Source organism: Micromys minutus (genome assembly GCF_963924665.1).
Source record: "Micromys minutus genome assembly, chromosome: 10".
In the NCBI taxonomy this organism is placed as follows: domain Eukaryota; kingdom Metazoa; phylum Chordata; class Mammalia; order Rodentia; family Muridae; genus Micromys; species Micromys minutus.
In genome coordinates this window covers 61,138,670-61,158,453 of record NC_137979.1, presented here as the reverse complement: position 1 = coordinate 61,158,453, position 19,784 = coordinate 61,138,670, and the positions used below count along the sequence as shown (strand labels likewise).

At 52.6% G+C, this 19,784-nt stretch overlaps 1 protein-coding gene across 9 annotated transcripts in view; it reads right to left on the bottom strand.

The window, feature by feature from the left end:
- Positions 1-19,784, bottom strand: part of TMEM94 (transmembrane protein 94) — a 33,848-nt gene that overhangs the window by 3,687 nt on the left and 10,377 nt on the right. For 3 of the 9 annotated variants that reach the window (XM_080923257.1, XM_080923258.1, XM_080923259.1), the window contains exons 2-24: positions 18,709-18,838; positions 10,222-10,341; positions 9,809-9,936; positions 9,417-9,553; positions 7,908-8,110; positions 7,304-7,455; positions 6,877-6,979; positions 6,614-6,700; positions 6,309-6,425; positions 5,931-5,987; positions 5,570-5,674; positions 5,267-5,431; positions 4,668-4,877; positions 3,863-4,178; positions 3,437-3,610; positions 2,987-3,089; positions 2,676-2,893; positions 1,849-2,030; positions 1,638-1,776; positions 1,269-1,384; positions 1,010-1,109; positions 658-766; positions 271-460 (exon numbers count right to left, since the gene is read on the bottom strand). In XM_080923257.1, the coding sequence (XP_080779383.1) occupies positions 271-460; positions 658-766; positions 1,010-1,109; positions 1,269-1,384; positions 1,638-1,776; positions 1,849-2,030; positions 2,676-2,893; positions 2,987-3,089; positions 3,437-3,610; positions 3,863-4,178; positions 4,668-4,877; positions 5,267-5,431; positions 5,570-5,674; positions 5,931-5,987; positions 6,309-6,425; positions 6,614-6,700; positions 6,877-6,979; positions 7,304-7,455; positions 7,908-8,110; positions 9,417-9,553; positions 9,809-9,936; positions 10,222-10,341; positions 18,709-18,732 (3,255 nt within the window). In that variant the 5' untranslated portion in view covers positions 18,733-18,838. Of the gene's footprint in view, positions 1-270; positions 461-657; positions 767-1,009; positions 1,110-1,268; positions 1,385-1,637; positions 1,777-1,848; positions 2,031-2,675; positions 2,894-2,986; positions 3,090-3,436; positions 3,611-3,862; positions 4,179-4,667; positions 4,878-5,266; positions 5,432-5,569; positions 5,675-5,930; positions 5,988-6,308; positions 6,426-6,613; positions 6,701-6,876; positions 6,980-7,303; positions 7,456-7,907; positions 8,111-9,416; positions 9,554-9,808; positions 9,937-10,221; positions 10,342-14,099; positions 14,202-18,708; positions 18,839-19,784 lie in introns of those variants that run through there. The other 6 variants (XM_080923263.1, XM_080923260.1, XM_080923261.1 and 3 more) reach the window with 6 other exon arrangements.

Below are 19,784 nucleotides of genomic sequence, written 5' to 3'. Positions count from 1 at the left end.
GAGGATCAAGGGGGACAGATTGTGATCTGGGTATGCCTGGCCCCTCAGCCCTACAACAAACAACCCTCAGCTAAGAGCCACGTGCCCATGATGCTCTCATAAGGAAGAAGCAGAGAAAGAGTCAAGTGCCTTGGGAAGATTCTCTTGTCCCTCCAACACAGGCCACCGAGGCAGGAGGCATGAGGTCTGGAGGGCCCAGAATTATCATGTTCTGCTTTCAGGGCCACTCCACAGGGCCCTGTGCCACCCCCGATACCTACTGAGACCCACCTGCTCAATGAGCCGGATGATGCTGATGGTTTCTTCTTGGCGAAAGGTCAGGGAGCAAGGCAGGCTGTTGAGCTGCCCCGACAGCTGCAGGGGGGAAAGGCCATCCGAGGCCTGGGCCATGGTGGTGCTGGTGGCATAGCCAAAGGTCTCCCAGGAGCAGCGGGATGGGTACAAGGGATCCAGGGCAATGCTGCTCAGTGGAGGGAAAATCCACCCATGAACTATACTCTACAACTGTACCACAAGATGGGAGCATCCCATTCCTCTTCCCCCAGCAGACCCAGGTCCCTGGATTGGAACCAAGGCAAGCCCCTAGCTACATGCATGCCTTCCACCCAGGGTCTGAGAAGCAGAGCTTGGCCCACAGTCCCAGTGTCTATCCCTCACCTGACATCGCTCTGGAGGAAGAGGCAGCTGTTCCGCAGGTTGGCCGAGCTGCCCAGGCAGCAAGTCACCTCCCCATACTCCTGCATGATCTTTATCATCTCACACATGGCTGCGGGCAGTAAGAGTCACAAGAGTCAGGCAAGCGGAGCCCGGAGCAGGTGCCACTAGAAATCCACAGGCCAAAGCGATAGGGAACGAAGGAGAGCAGAGCCCTCTTTGGAGCGATCCTACCCAGGAGCATGCACGGCGGGCTGCCAGAGATGCCCACGGCATCACCCCACTGGATCCCCAGCCAGTCTCAGCCCAGACTCCTCCACTCTACTCTCTGAGGGAGGGGTGGCACAGCACTCACTGTCAGGGGTACAGTCGGTGAAGAGGGGCACCAACAGCGGTACGTTGTCGATGTTCTGTAGGTGGGGCCGTACCTGGTGGATGCCCCGGGGAAGCTTGGCCTGGAGGAAGCGGAGATGTCAGTAGACTGAAGACAGGAAGCAGAAAATCACCTCTCCTGCCACTGCTGCCACTGCCTCCTCCTCCTCCTCCTCCTGCCCTTTTCTTCCTCAATCAGGTCAGCCCACTTCAGGGACAAGGGACCGAGCCCACCGTCTTACCCGGTTGCAGTCCTCCAGGAAGCTGGGGATATCACTGTCGGTGGGCTGGAAGCTGATGAGGTCTGAGTGACCCTCCTCCTCTAAGAGGAGAAGACCTTCTGCGTCATCTCGGGACACTGTGGGGAAGAAAGCCAATTCTAACCTTGGGACAGCCTTCTAGAAGGCTGAGCCATGCCCGGCAAATGGTACGCAGCCTCTTCCTCCAGCTCTCTGCCTGAAATAGCCCACAGTCACTGCCCACAGGGATGTTGGGGCTATTTCTTGAGGGAGTGCTTACAGAAGGGATCTATGCACGTTTCTATTCAGTGTACTTCCCAACAAGGGGCTCTTTCCACTCTCCCCGTCCCTGACACAAGCCTTTGCCCTCACCCTGATTCAGGTCATCATGGAGAGAACCAGCATGGCTGGGGCTGGAGGGAGGGATCTCAGAGCCAGGCATGTCACCGTTGGGCGTGAGGGAGATGTGGCAGTTCCAGCCTGTCTCCAGGCCCATCTTTTCTGCAAACACCTGTGAAAGCAGATGTCAGTGAGTGGAAGGCCTCACAGTGACCAGGGGGACAAACAGGAAGGCTCTCCCCACCTTGCTCCTGAGCTCATCCTCCAAAGAGAAGTAGACAAAGCGGATACAGGCGTTGACCAGCCCATCGATGAGGCGCACGATGTCCAGCCGGGCCTGGTACTGGGAGGACACCATGCCCATGAAGATCTGACCGCTCAGGGCCTGCATGCAGTCTTCCTTCTCCAGCACCTCCCCGATCCCTTCTTCAGGCAGGCACAAGACACAACCAGGACACAGCCCAGTCAGGACGTGGAGGAACCAGCAGATTCCAAGAGGCAGCCCAGGGCCACACACATAGAGACCGCACCCAAATCAATGAACAGAAGGGCCCCAGGGGACCACACACATAGTCGCACAGGTGCACACAGAGCCAGAATACATAAAGAGCCAATGCACATAAGAGAAAAGACAGGAAGTACTCATCAATGAGGTGACCAGACTGGGGAGCCTGGCTCAGCTTCAGCCCAGCCACCTAGTCCTGGAGCATGGTCTCCTAGGCTTGTAAGACATGGCCAAATGTGTGTGCCTGGGGATGTGACTTCAAGTCTATGCCGCTCTGTTCTAACAGTTTGTATCTAATGCCAGTTTACAGCATTCTAAGAAAACACCTTTATATGCATTAATCCTCTTGAATATCTTAAGAAACCCATGAGGAAGGGAGAGAAGGCACCTAGTTTTAGTTGAGGAGAAACTGAAGAATTCCCCATATCACAAGCTAGTGAGTGCCATGCTGGCATCGAGATTCCTGTGACTGCCCATGGCACTGTTTGCTGAGTGACGCCATGGCCCTCTGAAGCCCCAGGAAACCCCGTGCCAATCCCGTTGAGACAGATGGGAGTGCACAGTACCATCAGAGCTCCAGCTGCTGCGGCGGATGTTTGGCTTGATGGGGACAGTGCTGGGCAGCTCGCACATGGTGGATATGCTGCTCTGGCCGGGGACCTGCACCAACTCGATGCACTTGCCATTGAGCTGAGAGGACAGCGTGCAATTCATGGGCTTGTAGGCAAAGGCAGAGCAATAACCAGAGAGGCAGGCTCTCTGGTAGAAATCCAGCACTTTCTTTCTGTCAGACAAGTAGGGAAGGAGTAGGCCAAGTGGTCTTGAGAGGCCCATGACTGTCAGATAGGCAAGCAAAGCGGCCAGGCCCTTCCCTCACCTGTCCGAACCCGACAGAGGGTAGATGTCAGCGCCATCCCAGAAGTCTGTGCAGGCCTCCACGACCACATCGGCACTGCCGTGGGACAGCATCTGCTCTGTGCCTGTGGTGGGGAATGGACCCCATGAGGTCACACACCGTCTCCTGCCTTCCCCGGACCTAGCACCTTACAGTCCGTCCGTACAGAGGACACAAAGGTATTCCTGACGGAGGGAGGAACACTGACTGACTAGGAAAGTAGGCACTACCACCCATATCTTTTGGAGAATCCCATTCCCTGTAACTCTAGGCTCCAAGCCCAGTCCCTACCACGTCAGAGGACTTGGAGAGTGGTCTGGCGTCACCTGACTTAGCCTCCCTCCCCTGAATACCTGGGATAAGGTATGCTCTCCTGCATACCAAACCTTGGAAGGTTTGTCTAGATGCCAGCTGAGCTGAGGTGAAGCTTACTGGTGGCAGTGTCTTTGATGAAGAGGCTGATCATGTGGCTGAGTGGGGGACGCCGCTTGGTGACACAGGAGGGCCGCCCCAGTGACGTCTCCTTCACAGTCTCGGCACTGGGGAGGCGGTAGAGCGCCAGGTGGTTCTCCTGCTTGAAGAGCTCCTTGGCCCCTGGAGTGAAGCCTGTGAACAAGGACAGCACTCAGGCTCTCTGGCCACCACACCGGGGGACAGGTAGAAGGACAGAACCTAGCTGGCCTGGCCAGCTCCTCACATCTTTATATCCCAACAATGACACATCTTGCCTGATGAGAAAGTAAGAGTGGCCAATGCTCATAACAAAGGAATGTCATGCCAGGGACAGTCAGTGCCAGGCCTGTTCTGAAAGGTCAGCAGTCACTCAGGTGGCCCCACCCCAACACCTCAGTGCCGTACCAATGAGACGGGCCAGCTCGCAGAGGCCCCACGGCACATGCACAGGCAGCACAGCGCTGTGGCTCTCCTGAAGGGCGATGTTGCACAGGTGGTCGGAAAAGCGGCACAGGCGCTCGGTGACGCTGGCGTTACACAGGTTCAGCAGCACATTGAGGCCCAGGGGCTTGAGGGAGGTAAGGTGTAACTGCCAGTTGGAGTCATCGAACTGGATGCAGGAGGGGTTCTGTTGGTCTTGGGACAGGCTCAGCATCTCCAAGTGGTAGTCACACACGAAGTCCTCGGCCTCATAGGGATCACCCTCTGTCCCAGGCTGGGCCTGGTGGAAATGTGAGGTTAAGGAAAGCCCCAAGCTGGGAGGAAGTGGGGGAAGGCTCTGATACCCAAACAGGCCCAGAATTAGCCTCGCAAGAAAGCTCATCATTCTCAGAAGGGGGCTGGTGCCTACACTCTTCTGTGGCTGCTGAGGGCCTTGCTGTGGCCTGCGGCTTCTATTGAGGATCAGTACCAATTCTTTCTGGCCTTTTGGTTCAGACCAACAGTAAGACCTACATCCAACAATCCCGGCAGTGGTGATACAGAGAGAGGACAAAGGGTCTGTGTTAACCAGGGATGACACCTGACAGGGACTTACAACTCCATGTGTTTAGAAAATCCAAACTAGGAAGCTGCTAACCTGGGGAAGAACTGGGTGGGGAAAAGCCCCATCCCAGAGAAGTCTCCATCAGACCTCAGGGATCAGTCATCCCGCTGACCAGGCCTGAAGCTACAGGAAGAAGGCTTCCCCACCCTGTCTCCCTCCTCGCACCTTGCTGGGCTCTTCCTCTCTGCCTTCAGTGTCCCTGCTGAAGCTCACGTTGGAACCAGACGGGTGTTTGCTGCGGCCATGTCCTTTGTGATGACAGTAGGGTTCAGAGGGCTTGGGACCATCGCCAGGCCAGTCACCATGCTCCTGCTCGTTGGAAAGGTGCAGGGTATTGTTCAGGGAGCCAGCAAGCAGGGCATCGCGTTCATGGGGCTGAGGAGAACAGGAGCACAGGTCTAGGGCCAGAGTCCCATGGCTCCCTAGGACCAGGGAGGTGCGAGGGGCAATTCTGGGCTTCTTGCTGTCTTAGCCTTCATGATTTTTTTTTTTTTTTTTTTTTGAGGCAGGGTTTACTTTGGAAACCACTGGCTGTCCTGGAACTCACTGTGTAGAACATGCTGGCCTTGAATTTAGAAATCCTCCTGCCTCTGCCTCCTGAGTGCTATGATTAAAGCCCTGCGCCACACCCTTCATTTTAAGCAGGCGGAAGAAGCGGCCAGGAATCCTGAGATTCCTTTTCCCTCCTAAACCTCACTCCCAAGGCCACAGGCCTAGTTCTCAGGCTAAACAGCCCAACCTAAACACATGAGAGCTGGTCATACCTCCTCCTCTACCTCAGGATGGCAGAAGGAGCGGGTAGACAGGTCATCTGTGAGGTCCTCGTGGCTGCTGTGAGGGGGCTCCACCTTCCCACTGAAGAAGAGTACAGTCTCTGGGCTGGGATTTGGCCATGACAGAATCCCCTGTTTATCTACACAGCACAGTACCTATAGGGAGAGAAGCAGGATTAGAAAGACTCAGTGTCAGTCTAACTGCCCAGTGGCCACACGCATAAGAGATGAACAGTCCAGACCCAGCCCAAAGGTCTAGTGCAGCAGGACAGCCTCCCAGCAGAGCCCACTCACCGTGACAGAGCCCAGGCTATGCAGCAGACTGGCACTGTGGCTCAGTGTTGGCGATGTGCCCTGGATCACCCTCAGAAAGTGACCCCAAATGCAGCGTAGCATTTCCTGGTGGGAGACAAGACAGTCTGTGAGGCTATTGGGGGCTCAGCCTCATTTCCCTGGAGATAGCCCACAGGGTCCATATTAAGAAAAGGGGGATGCTGGCAAGTGGGGTTCTAGGACAAGATATTAATATAGGATCAGGCCTAGGCCATGGCCAACATGGAGGATCAAGGCCACAAGCAGAATCACAGAGATCCAAGGAGGACACAGTACTTCATGCCTGCAGGGCCCGGAGGAAACATCTATCTCAGCAGTTTACCTGCGAGGACACGGCTTCAGTATAGCTGCTCAGAGTGTCCTCTGAGAACTTGGCCAGCTGCAGAGACAGGGTGAGCATCAGTGAGGAAAACCTGCCTTCACACAGACCTCTGCACCTATCACCTTGCACTAGCGAGGCTCCTGACCTTCTGGTAAGAGCATCAAGCAATCCCCACTCCCCATGGATGGGATCTACACCTAGGCCTGGCCTGGAACCCAGCTGGTAACAGAAAGTACCTGACTGAACCCACACCGGGCTTCCCAGAAACTCAGCATGCTAGAAACAAGGGGCAACTGGACTCCTGCCCCACCTGCTGGCACAGCCAGTTAACTGTTTTTGTTCCTGACACTGTCCTCCAGATGCTTTGGAACAACCTACCAGGGAGCTGGGGGAAGCCTTGCTCATTTGGGCCAGGACACGAGCTTCTCCACAGGCGGTAGCCAGGACCCAGAGGACTGGGAAGAGCAGAGGGAGGATGGGCAACATGCCATTTACCTGAGAAAGAGTGAACCATACCCAGGGATCCTAAGGAGCTGCTGTCGCAAACTGGGGAAGAAGGGGAGGGAAGCCCTGCTACACAGCCATCCCCCGGGGAGAAAGAAACAGCCATTCAGCTAGTTCTTGGAGCTGAAAGGAAGGGAGGCAAAGCCAGAATGGCTCAGCAGGGAGAGGACCATCCTTGCCTGGAGCTGGAGAAGGGTATACTGCCAGGAAGTGACCCCAGGTGCCTTGAACATGAAGCGCAGGGCATTGGTGATGAGAAAGCCAGCCTGTGATGGGGACAGGGTGGGCACGGTCTCAATGCCTTCCCCCAGGGAGGCTCTGAGCTGTAGGTCTTTCCTTTGCTGCTCACACTGCTGGCTCACACACCCTTCTACATGAACTCTCTCCTGGACTGGGGCTCACCCATGCTGCCCTCTCCCCTGCCCTGCAGCCCCTCACACACCAGGACCACGGGCACGGCATAGTGAAGCATCACCGACTGTACTGTGAACCTTTCATTGTCCAGAGCAGTGACCGGGCGGGACAGGGCTGTGTCCAGGCACCACCTGTAAGAGACAACCCCCAGGCTCTCTTCAGGAGGATGCCTGACAGCGACAGCTCAAAAGGGTTCTGGGCCTCCCTCCTGGACAAGCTTTACCAAATACCTCCAGGTCTTGTCATTCCCTAGTTGGCCTTGGCCCCAGCCTGGACCATACAGTGCCCTGAGAGAGGGGATATGACCACCTCCATAGGCATCCCTTCAATCTAAAAATGCTCACAAGAGGCCGAGGAGGAGCCTGTTATTGGCAGGGCCAGGAATAAACGAGGCTCCTTCCTTGTCATGGGAAGCACTAGAGAAGACAGCAGGACAAAGAAAGTGACAGAACTACCTGATGTTGTCAATCACGGGCGTCTCCAGGACTCGGAAGAGCCGGTATTGCTGGGGGTTCTGTGGCCCTTTCTTTACTTCTCCCCGGGGTGAGGGTGGTGGAGAGAAGGGGGGGAACAGGTCTCCTGGCTCCAAGACAATGTGCTCGTCATCCTGTGAGCATTGATGTGGAGTGGAAGGGGTCCATCAGAGTGCGTTGGGATGGACTGTTTAGTTTCGGGTTTCTTGAGACAGTCTCACTGTGTGGCTCATACTACCCAGGAACTCTCAGTCCTGCCTCAGCCTCCACAGTGTTAGAATTACAAGTGTGTACCACCATGGTTGGTATGCACCACCATGGTTGGCAAGATCACGATTTCTAGACAGTGCCAGCTAAGTAGCAATGGCTCCCAAGGTCAGCTAACTTGCAATGAGGCTGCTGGGTTGGACCCTATGGGACTTGGTTTCTAGGGCTTAAAAATCCAGGAAAAGACAGAGCAGCGGAAAGAGGCGGTTCTAGTCCTGCCCAGGTGCCCTTGTGAACCCCCAAGCTGGCCAGGAAGATTCAAGATCTAGCCTAAGGACTCCTAATTAATTTTAGGTACTCCCCCAGCTGTTTCCACTACCTTGATACCTCTCAGGGAGGCAAAGGACTCCTGGCCAGGCCTCAGGGCTATGATGTCACCTTCTACCAGCAGGCTAACTGGCAGGTTCACTAGGTGTCCATCTCTGTAAGCCCAGTGCAGGGACCAGGAAGGTGCAAAGGGCATATGGAGGTCTGGATACATGGAGTTAGGCCACTTGATCTCTTTTCCATCCTTGAGAGCATCTGATAAAAACAGAAGCAACAGCCCCAGGTCTGTACAACCTATTCTATGCATGCACATACACCCCATATTTCAACAATGCCTTCCCTGAGCATCCTTCCCTAGTGCCAAGTACAACAAGAATTACTCCAGCACTGTGGGAGGGAGAAAGGAAGACTAAACCTGTGTGCAGGCAACGAGAGATGGGAACAGGGGTGGAGGGACAGCATGGGGACAGGCATGGAGGGACAGACATGGAGGGGCAGCATGGGGACAGGCATGGAGGGGCAGCATGGGGACAGGCATGGAGGGACAGACATGGAGGGGCAGCATGGGGACAGGCATGGAGGGGCAGCATGGGGACAGGCATGGAGGGGCAGCATGGGGACCAACATGGAGGGACAGCATGGAGTTGAATGTCCATCTGGAATGTTCTGGAGAAGGAGGAGGGAGCCACAAAAGGCACCTGACTCACTGGGTCTAGACTGTTCATCTGTTACCTGTGTAGCCACTAGGTAACCGGATCAATGGCGAGCCTCTTTCTAATCCTGCCTCTCTCCCTACTGGTGCTCCACTGTATAGACAAGGTGAGGATCCTATCATAGTCAAAAAACTAGGCTGGGGACTGTGCTTCTGAGCAAGAGAGACTGAGCTCACAGAGAACACAGCCCATCTCTCTTCGTTCCCTTGTATTGCTGGTGCCAGGTACATGGTTACGTACAACTAATTCATCATGTCGGAACACATAAGTAAACAAATAAGTTCTTGCCGAGCACTTATCAACAGCCTGTGCATTTCAGAGAACAACGCACAGAGAGCAAGTGCTGCAGCTTCTCTGACATCATCACATGCCCCCTGGGGAGCAGAAGCCACAGTCTCTCCAAACAAAGCCTTGAGCTACAGCCAGACTCAGTACATGATGTCTGGACAGAGCATGGGCAGTACCCTCTCCTTTACAACACTCCTTTGCTTGAGTGTTGACTGCTCATCTTTGGGCCCCAGCTCTCTGCTCATCCCTGTTTCCAATGGGCACTGTAGCTCCTCACTCCTGTGGGCCAGTACCAGAGACAAGACAGATGTAGGGGGAGGAGAGACCTCTCGACTTCCCTCTCACCAAAGACAGGGTGCTCTCTACCAGTCTCCCAGTGTCACCATCACTTCCCACCTGCCCATGTCGCTGCCTGATAGATAGCTATCCCACAGTCCTCCCCATCCTGCGCACAAGGGCAGGACTATCCTCCAGCTCCCAGTGGTCACGTGACGGCCTGAAGGTGCTCTGACACATCACAGGGCATCTTTCCTCCAGACTGATCTGACCCTCGGCCTCACCTTGGATTTGGTCAATGATCCCCCGGAGCCTGCGCTCCACCTCCTGGCGCTTCAGCCGATCTTGCCGCCCAATAAGGATGAGGTTGAGAAGCAGCAACAGGAATAGAGCAGAGGCATTTACCAGCTCCACTCCACGGCTGGTGATGAGGGACACAGAGAACACCATGTGTTTTCCATGGAGAAAGCCTCCCAGACAGCTCCACATCCCAAGAGGCCCCATTCCTTAAGCCACGTTTGAAAGCAGTCTAGGTTGCTTCCTGACTCTAGGCAGGTCTCTGACCCCGTCAAGGGAGAGGGTATTCTTCTATACCCAGGTCAGTACAGCCCCCTCAGAGCCCTGGAATAGCCTAGGGGTTGGAACAGCACTTACAGAAGTCATGGCCCCTGCTTACCTCCCAGCTGGCTGGCCCCCACAGCAACACAACAGCAGCAGCACAGCCAGCAGCATGAGGGAAGCCCCCGGCCAGTGGAAACAGGAGCAGCGGTTATTAAGGTGCAGGAAGCTGCTTCTCCATGCCTCCTAGAGTGGTATGACAGACAAGCAGGCACTGAGCATCCCAGCCAGCCCCAATCCACCTCTCATGCCTTGGGCCTGCCAATATCTTATGGCCACCTCCAGCAAGTAGAGTGGGACATCACTCCCAGCAAGCTGGACCTTCAGACTGTGTGAAGTCTCAGTTGAGTCTTCCCAATTCAGGGAGCAAGCACATCACATCCATGACAAGGCTCCCTGCTTCTCTGCCTATCCAGCCAAGCTCCAGCCACCCCTCCCCACCACCACCCTCCACCCCCGAGGAAGCTTTACCTTCCAAGTAAGACATTTCTTCCGTTCTTTGAGGTGTTTCTCCAATACAGCCTCCAGCTGCTCCTTCAGGACACTGAGGGCCTTCCGGGTAGACAGGCCCAGGGCCAAGGGGGTCTCTCCCTGCAGGGAATCCCAAGCAGTCAGCATCTCCCCAGGGCCTTGCTCAGACCTTTGACCTCAGGTTCCCCCTGCAGACCCCTACACTTCTTAAAGCCATATTATGAATAAAAGAAAAAAAAAAAGACTTTCAAGTTAAGTTTCAAACCCTGGGACAAATGGCTAGGAGCCTATTTAACATACCAAAGCAAACCTGGCAGCCAGATTCTCCTAGCATCTCTCAGCCCACACCTGTTACAGGATCCTCCTGGCCTGCATACCCTGCCCATACCCTCCCAATTTTGATTACTTGCCCCTTTTATACCTTTGCCCTCCCAGCTGTAGCATCTGGTTCTCCTCTCTCCCCTTTCCCTTTCCCTCCCCGTTCTCCTCATGTGACTCTGGACATGTCCACTCTGGACTGTACCACATGTCTCTGCCTCTGCCTGTGCTCTCTCTTTGATCTATAATAAACTTTCTCCTCCACCACACCTAGGAGCAGCTGTGCCCTTCCTTTTATTTCTTTTTTTCATTCACTCTGTCCACTCAGTCTGCTCATTTAGTCCTTGACCCACTGAGCTGGACAGTCTTCCTGCCTCATCAGACTCTTCTTGCTCCCACCCCCATTGAGGTAATTATTAAAAAAGAATCTGTGGCTACTGATCCCACACACTCTTACTCAGTGCGGATCTGTGGGAGCCGCTCCAGCGGGAAGCCGCGGGCCACCAAGCCAGATCTGCTCGGCTGTTTCTCCCCGGTTTTCTCCACAACATAGTCTGCAAGCCTCCCCCTCCCAGCTGTCTCCCTGCCAGCCAGGAACTTAGCTCACATTCTCTACAACCAGGTAAAATCATGATTCAATAATCAATAATTTAACAATCAGATTTATATGTTAAGTTCTCAATCCACAATACATCCACACAATAAGCTTGGAACCAGTTGACAAAGATATAAACCACCCACCTAAATAAAACAAGCTGACCCATAGAAATCCTTAGAAATAATCATATCTACCTATTGCCAAGTAAAACCACTTGGTCCTGGAATCTCCTCCTCTGGCTCCATCTTGATTTTCCTTCCTTCCCCCTCTCTCACACCTTACAAAAACTTTTGTCCTCGCCCTACTCTCTACTGTTCAATCATGTATCACCTTGATATCAACCCACACATCACCCTGTTTACTTTAAAGAAAAAAAAAACCTTCCCTCAACTATAAGCTGTGCACAAATATTACCATCTGAAAATCATATAAATGACTATGCTTTCTCAAAGTTAATTAGCTTGAGTAGGCTATAAGACAAAAATTAGTCTTCAACTCCATCAGAAATCTAAGAATGACCAAGTATCTATAAACACAGGAAGCCTAACACAGCTTCTAGAACTGAGACAGGTTGTAGAGACAAATCTCCACTAGCACAGTCCCGTTAGCAACATGTGAGAGCAGGTCTTCAGCCTTCTGGCCCAGGATAAACTAACAGACCTTTAAAATGCAGAAAATTTGAAGGGCTGATAATTCTGGCTCAGCAAACATTACCAGTCGACTATTCTGCAATGTGTCCCTTTGTGGACAGAAGTAGGCTGAGGATGAAATAGGCAGTTTCTGCCCAGGGGCTGCTTAACCACAAGGTATAACCTCACCTGGAGGTAGAGATGATCAATATTTTCGTTAAATCCACCAAAGGGGAACTTTTAGGACCAGATATGTCTCAACAAAAGATAAATAAGAATAAATGTAATCATTTGTGAATTTCTGACATTTTTGAGAACCATCTCTCTATATAAGGTAATCTGGACTGTTGTCAGTTAACTATTCTCAGCTATCTCTGATGAGAATATTTTAAAGTACCCTAACTATGAACTAGGAGCCATGAATTTGTTATTTGACCCCCCCCCCCAATTCCTATATTTACTCAACTCAGAAGTTTGCAATGACATCAACAGAAGGACTGGGTCCAACCCTTGTATTTTTAAATATTTTCTAACAAATAAGTTCTATACCAATGTAAAGATACTACTTTAGCTTAGTTACCATCAGTCTTTCAAAGGCCAAAATCTCTCTATTTCTTTTTTGTTGTTGTTGGTTTTGTTCTGTTTGTCTCTCCATGTATTCGTGGCTGTCCTGGAACTCAGAGTGTAGATTAGGCTGGCTGTGAGCTCACAGAGCTTCCTAAGTGCTCGGATCTCACAGGTGCGCATCTCATACCCTGTGACATCTACTCCTCTAAGAGAACTAATTCAGAGCTTTAGTTAACTGTTTCTGGAGGAGGCATTTAAGAACTCAGAGCTGGTGAAATGGCTCTGCCAGGCCAGCTAAGCATGATGACCTGAGTCACTTGTGGATTCACCAACCACCTATGTGCTTCCAAGTCTACTTCTCACCCATGACCAGTCCCGTCCTAGATACAAGCCAGTCAGTCTACTGACCTGCTTCACGGGACACAGTAAATATCCAAAGCCCCAAACTCACCCCAACCCTCCCTGCCAGAATCCCCTCTGCAACATCCCAGACTCGAACCTTCCTCTGCCTACACACATCCCTTTCCCTCCCACCTTGCCTTTAACCTTCTGCAAACCACAGCCATACCCCAGCCAGAGAAAGAGCCTTCAACAGCTGACTCCCTGTATGTTTCCATTTGGATTATGTTTAATAGATTGTATCAAAGGACAACTTTTAGGGGTCAGTTCTCTCCTTCTGTAACATGGGTTCCAGGGACCTAGCTTGAGTCATCAGCTTGATGGCAGGCACCCTTATCCCCTGAGTTACCTCTCTAGCCTACTCTCCTTTGCTATTAAAACCCACTCCACACCCTTGTGCCTGCTCTGGGAGGCCTTAGGCTCTGTAGCCACCCAGCATCTCCAGTCTGCAGTCCTTGCTCCTGTAGCTCACAAGCAAAGGCCTTTGTGTACTTCCTAGCCAAGGGCGTCCTTGCCATAGACAAGTTCAAATTTAAGACAATTCAAATATCACCTCCTGTGGGCAGGGCAACTCCTTAAAGCCCAGGGCTTCACTTCAGCTCTGTACTCTGGTAGCAATGGCACGGCATGGTGCTCAGCCTGCAAGTCTGGCTCTACTACTGTACCTTAAATTCCTTGAAAATAGGTACTGAATTCTCTCGTTTCCACAAGCCTCCCCACTGAAGCACAGCAGAGGGTACTAACTCACACCTGTTGGATGGATGTGAGCATGGATGACCACACAGGTAGTTTCATCAACCCCAGTGACACCTTAGTCAGGGATGTCAACACAAAACCTGTATCAGTACCTGCACCTATCTGAGATACACCTGTCCAGGCAGTACCCTGACCCCAGTAAGACGGAGAAAAACCTCTGAGGAGAAGCCAGAGAACCGGAAAGGCATCCCTCCTCTAGCCAGGCCTGCAGCCCATTCATTGGCTCCCTGGGCTACATGGTGGCTACCCTGACGTCGCTGCCTCCTTCTCTGCAGCCCCATGCTCAGGATGTGTGTACAATCATCCCTTGGTTTTCCTGTCCCAGGTAAGGCAGGCATGGTCAGAGGGTAACAGATGTCCCCTGGACAGGACACCCTCCAGAGCTGTCTGCACATTTCTGCCCCCACATGTTGTGTCTGGCTGGGGGCACCAACTCCAGACAGAGGATTAAAGACAGTGCAGCAAAGGGAAAATAAGCTATTCTGTAATTACATGCTGCCTAAAGGAAGTGCCTGCCCACACAGGCTGGCCTTGTGGTAAGGATGCGGCCTTCTGAGCGAGTCTACTCCCCAGATTTCAACCATGTCAACTGCTAAGCCTATTCAGCTCACCTCTCGGTGGCAGATGGGCCGGAGTAAAGGGTCAAATTTCTATTTCCCTCATTGTGTCTTAGCTTTTCCAGAGCCAAGGAGCTCAATGGGAAACCATACTTTCTGAAGGAGATACAGAACAGGTTGGAAAGGAGCAGGCAGGCAGATCGAACTTCTTAGCAGAGGGAGACAGGGTACTCCATGTTCCTGAGCACCTTGAAGAGACTGCAGGAAGTTCCTATTATCCAAACAATAAACAACCTAAGTCAACACAGGCTACATACGGTCTGTTTCTCTTTACCTGCTGAGGTTGAAAGGGTGAGGAACATTTTGATGTGCCTTAATTACGTTCCCACGACTAACGAGATCTCTCCTGCTTCTTAGATGCTAAAACCTCACAGCTTTCCCTGTTGCTGGCACCTCTGGACAAATTGTTGGGGCCAGGAGTGAGGCTTCCAGCCCAGCGCAACCAGGACAGAAGGACAGTGAAGTCTTTCAGGCAAAACCAGTCTTTTCCACTATTGGAGCTCACATTCAGACAGAGCAAAGGGAAACCGATCTGAGCCAAAAAGGCAGGGTTTGGTTTGGTTTGGTTTGGTTGAGTTTTCCAGACGAGGTCTCACTCTGTAGCTCAGGCTGGCCTGGAACTCACTATGTAGATCATGTTGACCTCAAAGTCAGAGATCTGCCTGCCTCTGTCTCCTAAGCACTGAGATTTGCCCACCATGCCGGGCAAAAAGGAAGTCTTTGCTCAGGGGAGGCTAGCTGCCATCACAAGCGGGGCTGCTCCTCTGTTTCTCGGCTAAAGTACTAACTGGACTTAGCATTCGTGGGGACGATGGCAGTAAGACGACTCACAACTCACCAACAGTAACCTAGTGCTGAGCAGGACCCCAGTGCCAAGGTGGATCAAGTTGTCTAATGAGTAATGAGCCTTCCAATAGCTGGGCACTGGGGTTCTTTCTTTTTTCACCCACCTCACGGAGAAGCCCCCAGCACCTCGCCTGTGTCCCTGCAGAGCACACCCGAGGTTCTCTCCACACATTAACTGTTCTTCCTACTCTACCTGTCTCAGAAGCAACACAATCATGGGCTTACATTCAGGCAGGCAGGTTACAAATTTAGACCTTGACTGGTAACCTTGACAACAGGATGACCACCAGCTATAGTTTAGCTGGACCCCCTTCACCAGGCCACCCCATCACAGCTTCTTTAATCAGTACGGATGGAGAGGAGTCAAAGTTGAGCTCAGCACAACCCCGAGACCCTGAAGTATAGTCAGCCACTCCCCATCCCTCTGAGTCTGGCTGGACTCATTTGTAGCCTGGTACTCTTTCTCACACCAACTCACCTACCTCAGCAGCCACCAAAACCCAGAAGAAACCATCCCAACCCTGGCCCCTGACTCTGTTACCTGAGTGATCCAGCAGAAAAAAAAGTCCCCTCACTATAGAGAAGTAATGGCATCCAGGCCCTGAGTTTTTGTTATATATACATATACATACGGGGGAGGGGTGGGGGGAGGGAAAGCGCCTTGGGTCCTAGTATCCTTTGGCAGGTCTTAGCATCCTTTTCTCCTCTGGGAAACTCAATCCCCAAAGCTGCTCTGGGTAACTTGAAAACCTCGCTGGCCATTCCAAGACATGCTAGCTTTTTTTGGCACTCAGTCCCAATCTCCTTCCAGAGACCTGGCTGTCTCAGGCTCAGTCTAGCTGCCTCCTGTTCTGCAGCATCTTCAGGACTCCACCGGCAACCACGACCAAAGACGCTTTCGCTTTCGTAAGCAGGGAAGAAGGCATTGTTAGAACTCACCGTGCTGTGCTTGCCCTGCTGTGGTATCCATAGCTCTGCCTGCCTGAAGAGCATGGGGCAGAGCCTGAGGAACAAGCAACCAGGTACAGTAAAGCAGAGAGGAGGAGAGAGCAAGAAGAGGGAGACTGGGAAAGACAAGAGGGGGGAGGGCCGTAAGGTGTGTGAGCGTTGAGGCTGGTGCTGCAGAGAATTGGGCACAGCAGAGCAGAGCTTCAATCTGCTGATTAATTCAGCCTCTTTCCAGTCACGCTGCAGATTCAGAGAGGGAGGAGGAGGCAGCAGCAGGCAGCAACAGCAGCCCTGAGAGGGAGGGAGGGAGGGAGGGAGGGAGGGAGGAAGAGAGGGAGGGAGGGAAGAGAGAAAGGAGATGTCCCTTCGAAAGAGGCCAATGCAGGGCGAGCACAGAGGCAGGCGAGATGCAGCTAGAGGACAGCCAGATGGATGGAGGGGCATTTGGGCAGATGAAAGAAGCTGTCAAGGGCTTGGGACCCTTCGAGGGCAAATGCTGCCTGCCATCCAAGTACCATGAGGGACACAAACACTGGCTCTCTTCCCAAACTACCTGTTCACTGAGGCCCACATCACTGGGCAAGGTTGGGAGCCCCACTGTGACTGAGCGTATCATCCACCAGAGTCCCCTGCCAACCCAGTCAACAGCAGCTTCTCCCCATGCTGAGAGCTGCAGGAAGGAGGGCAAGGAACCAGCAGGGACTTCTAGGAGGCTCAGGAGTTTGACGGGAGGAAGAACCCAGTAGCCTCTCAAGAGCCAGATAAAAGGGTTTCATAGGATTTCAACACCTTTCTTCCAGGTAACATGGAGATCCACTAAGGGCAACCCTGCACTGAGGTACACCAGGGATCTGAGGGTACCTGGATCTTTTCTTGGTTTGATTTGCTTGTTTGTTTGTTTGTTTGTTTGTTTGAAACAGAGTCTTTCTATATAGCTCTGGCTGTTTTGAAAACAAAAAACCAAAAAGCTATATATGGAGACCAGGTTGGCCTCAAACTCAAGTGACCTGCCTGACTCCTGAGTGCTGAGGTTAAAGGAGTGTGTCACCAAGCTCAGACACAGGCAAAAGCAGGGCCTAGGTGACTAGGGCTCTAAAAACATGGCTCTGGGCCGCTAGTTTGATATAAAAGAAGTCAGCACAGGTACTTGGGTGAAGAAAGAGGTAAGGCACTAGGAGGGGGTTGGACATTCCTCTGCTAATGGGCAGGCCATCTTCAGTATGACACTATGAATAACAGTCCATGGAGTGGGGACAACCTAATGGGTCCCTTGGCTTGAGAGCAGGCTGGAGGCTGAGCGTGTTTCTCCAGGGCCCTCTGTCTCCTAGACTACACCCTCTCCAGCTGCTAGAAGGGAACAGAGAGCCTCCCAGCTCAGGCCAGCCTCTCCCCTCCCCCAGCAGGCCTGTGTACCTCCCTGCGGGGGTGGGGGGGGATGCCAAACCGTTGAATGGGGACAGAAAGGAGGGGCTGGGCAGTCCAGAGGTTAAGGGCAGGAAGTCTTTGTTGGGAGCAGGAAAGAGGGATGGGCAGGGTCGGCTTCTGTGCCAGTCTCTGTGAGGACTGTCAGCTGAAGCCACTGAGAAAGAAGTCACTGCCAGTGTGGAAAGTGCACAGGCAAAGCTCTCCCAGCTCCACAGCACACCTCAGAGGGCACCGACACAGTGCTTTTCCCGCTTCACCCACTGTCCCTGCTGACTACAGACCACCCGAGCAACAAATGTCACCATATAAGCTCTTCCTAACCCCTTTCTCTAAGGTTCTTCCTGGGCTGGCAGGACTTCTCAGTGATAAAGTACTCCACTCACCATTTATATCTGATGACCCAAGTTTAATTCCCAGAACCTAAGCAAAGAAGAAAGAAGAGAACCAACTCCACAAAGTTGTCCTCCGACCTCTACCTGCATGCTGTGGCCCTCCACACACCATTACATGCGTATTCATAATGAAGAAAGAAATTTAAAAACCTCAACTAGACTGCAATCCTCTACAAGCTGGGAGCCATCTTCCCAGCTTCTAAGGCCAATGGTCTATAAACATGGCTGTGCTGGTATGTGGCTTTCTAGTCCAGGACTCATGTGCTCGTAAATTCCCTAGGGGAATGATCTGGTGAACAGGTATCAGTAGGATACCCTATGGGAGTTGGGGGGAGAGTCTTAGCCATAGGAGAGAAATATTCTAAGTCTACTTCCGTCCAAAGACTGTGCCCCTGTGTAGGGTCAGACTTCAAGGCTGGCTGGTTTAAGGGGCAGAGAGACGACCCACAAAGTTGTCAAAGGCAGCCTTGAACTCACTTTGTAGTCCAGACAGGTCCTGAATTTGCAATTTTCCTGCCTCAGCCTCAGCCTCTAGAGTAAGTGGAATTACAGACCTGCACCACTAGACCTAGCTCAATCCTGTTGATTAACACACAGCTGTGTTTGGAATCTGATGAGGTGCTTGTTCCTAACCACAGACAGGGTGCCCAACAGTCTTCAACACGGCCAGGCAGGTTGGGGCACAGCCCTAGCACAGCACAAACAAACCAAATTACACAGCTCTGGGCAAGTCTGGCTTGGGATCAAACCCAATCAGAAAGCCTGCTGTCATGCAGCTGTGTTAACTAGGCCACCTTTAAACCCTGTTCATCCCAGCCAGACAATGCTAAATGTAAGAAGGGGTCATAGTTGTATCCCTGACAATTTTTAGAGCTCCCTGCCTCCCACTCACTGTAAAACCCTGAGCTGAAGGTCTCCCAGCAAACCTAGGTGAGGAGAACCCAATAGAGATACCCCCACAACAGTCACAGGGCAACAGAGCAGGGGCCCACCAGATGCTTCTCCTTCAGGTCCATGGGCCCAGGGTACTTCAGACATGCCCAGATGAATGTGGTCACACCTGGAAGGAAGATTCCTCCCCAACATGGACAAACCCCGGTGAGTGTGTCACAGTCACAGCATCTGGGGGAAAAGTGGAAAGAAATCCTGTAAGTGAGGTCACAGGGCTAAGAGACTGTTGTGTAACACCTCAACTATGCCACAGCCCACCAGCACCCCTCTGGCCTGGCCCTCCCTCCAGCAGCACCCCTCAGGCCTCAGCCCTGGGTGGGAGAGCCAGTCCTTGTCTTTCAACCTTCCTTTTCAGAGGCATTGGCTCCCTGTGTGCTCTGAATCACTGACACCCGGCAGACAGGTGGAGCATTCATAAGAATATCAGTCTTAACACTGGGGTTGAAGTCAGTAGTAATGTCATCCAGAGTCTAACACGAGTCAGGTAATCAGGGACACTGCAGGGCAGGGGATGAAAAGAGACCTCACAGAAGCAGGCACACTTTCCACGTGCACAGACACAACTGACAGCACACACACATGCCCCTAGGTCTTCTGAGCCTCTTGTGTAGGTGACAGAGACACCATGGGCAAAAGTCTGCAAGGAACAAGCAAGCCACCCTGACAACCAGTGTGACAAATGTCAAGCAGGTATTTGGGCATACACATGTGACAGAAGGCATGCTGAGCATGTGCTGTGCCCTGGGTTTGATCCTCAGCAGCCTGCCCCACCTGAGCCCCGACCCTCACTCTTCATCCTGGCAGCCAACACAACTTGCGTAACCTCAGAGCAGGGCATGTCCTCAGTAAAAAGTGGTACTGAGTAATCTGGTTTGGAGCCAGAAGCCTCCTCTCGGAGAAAGCGCTAACCTGCTGATGAGGGCAGTTCTCTCTGGGGCCTGCAGCCAGCCTTATTACGAGAAAACCAGAGGCCCAGGAAAGCTGACCCATAAAAGAGCTGTCGAGAAACAATTAAAAATCTACGTCCAGAGGGCCAGCCGGGAAGCTCAGGTCTGAAGCCACCAACTTCACTCCCAAGTCCCACCCAATTCTTCAAGGCGGGACCCAAGCCGATGTC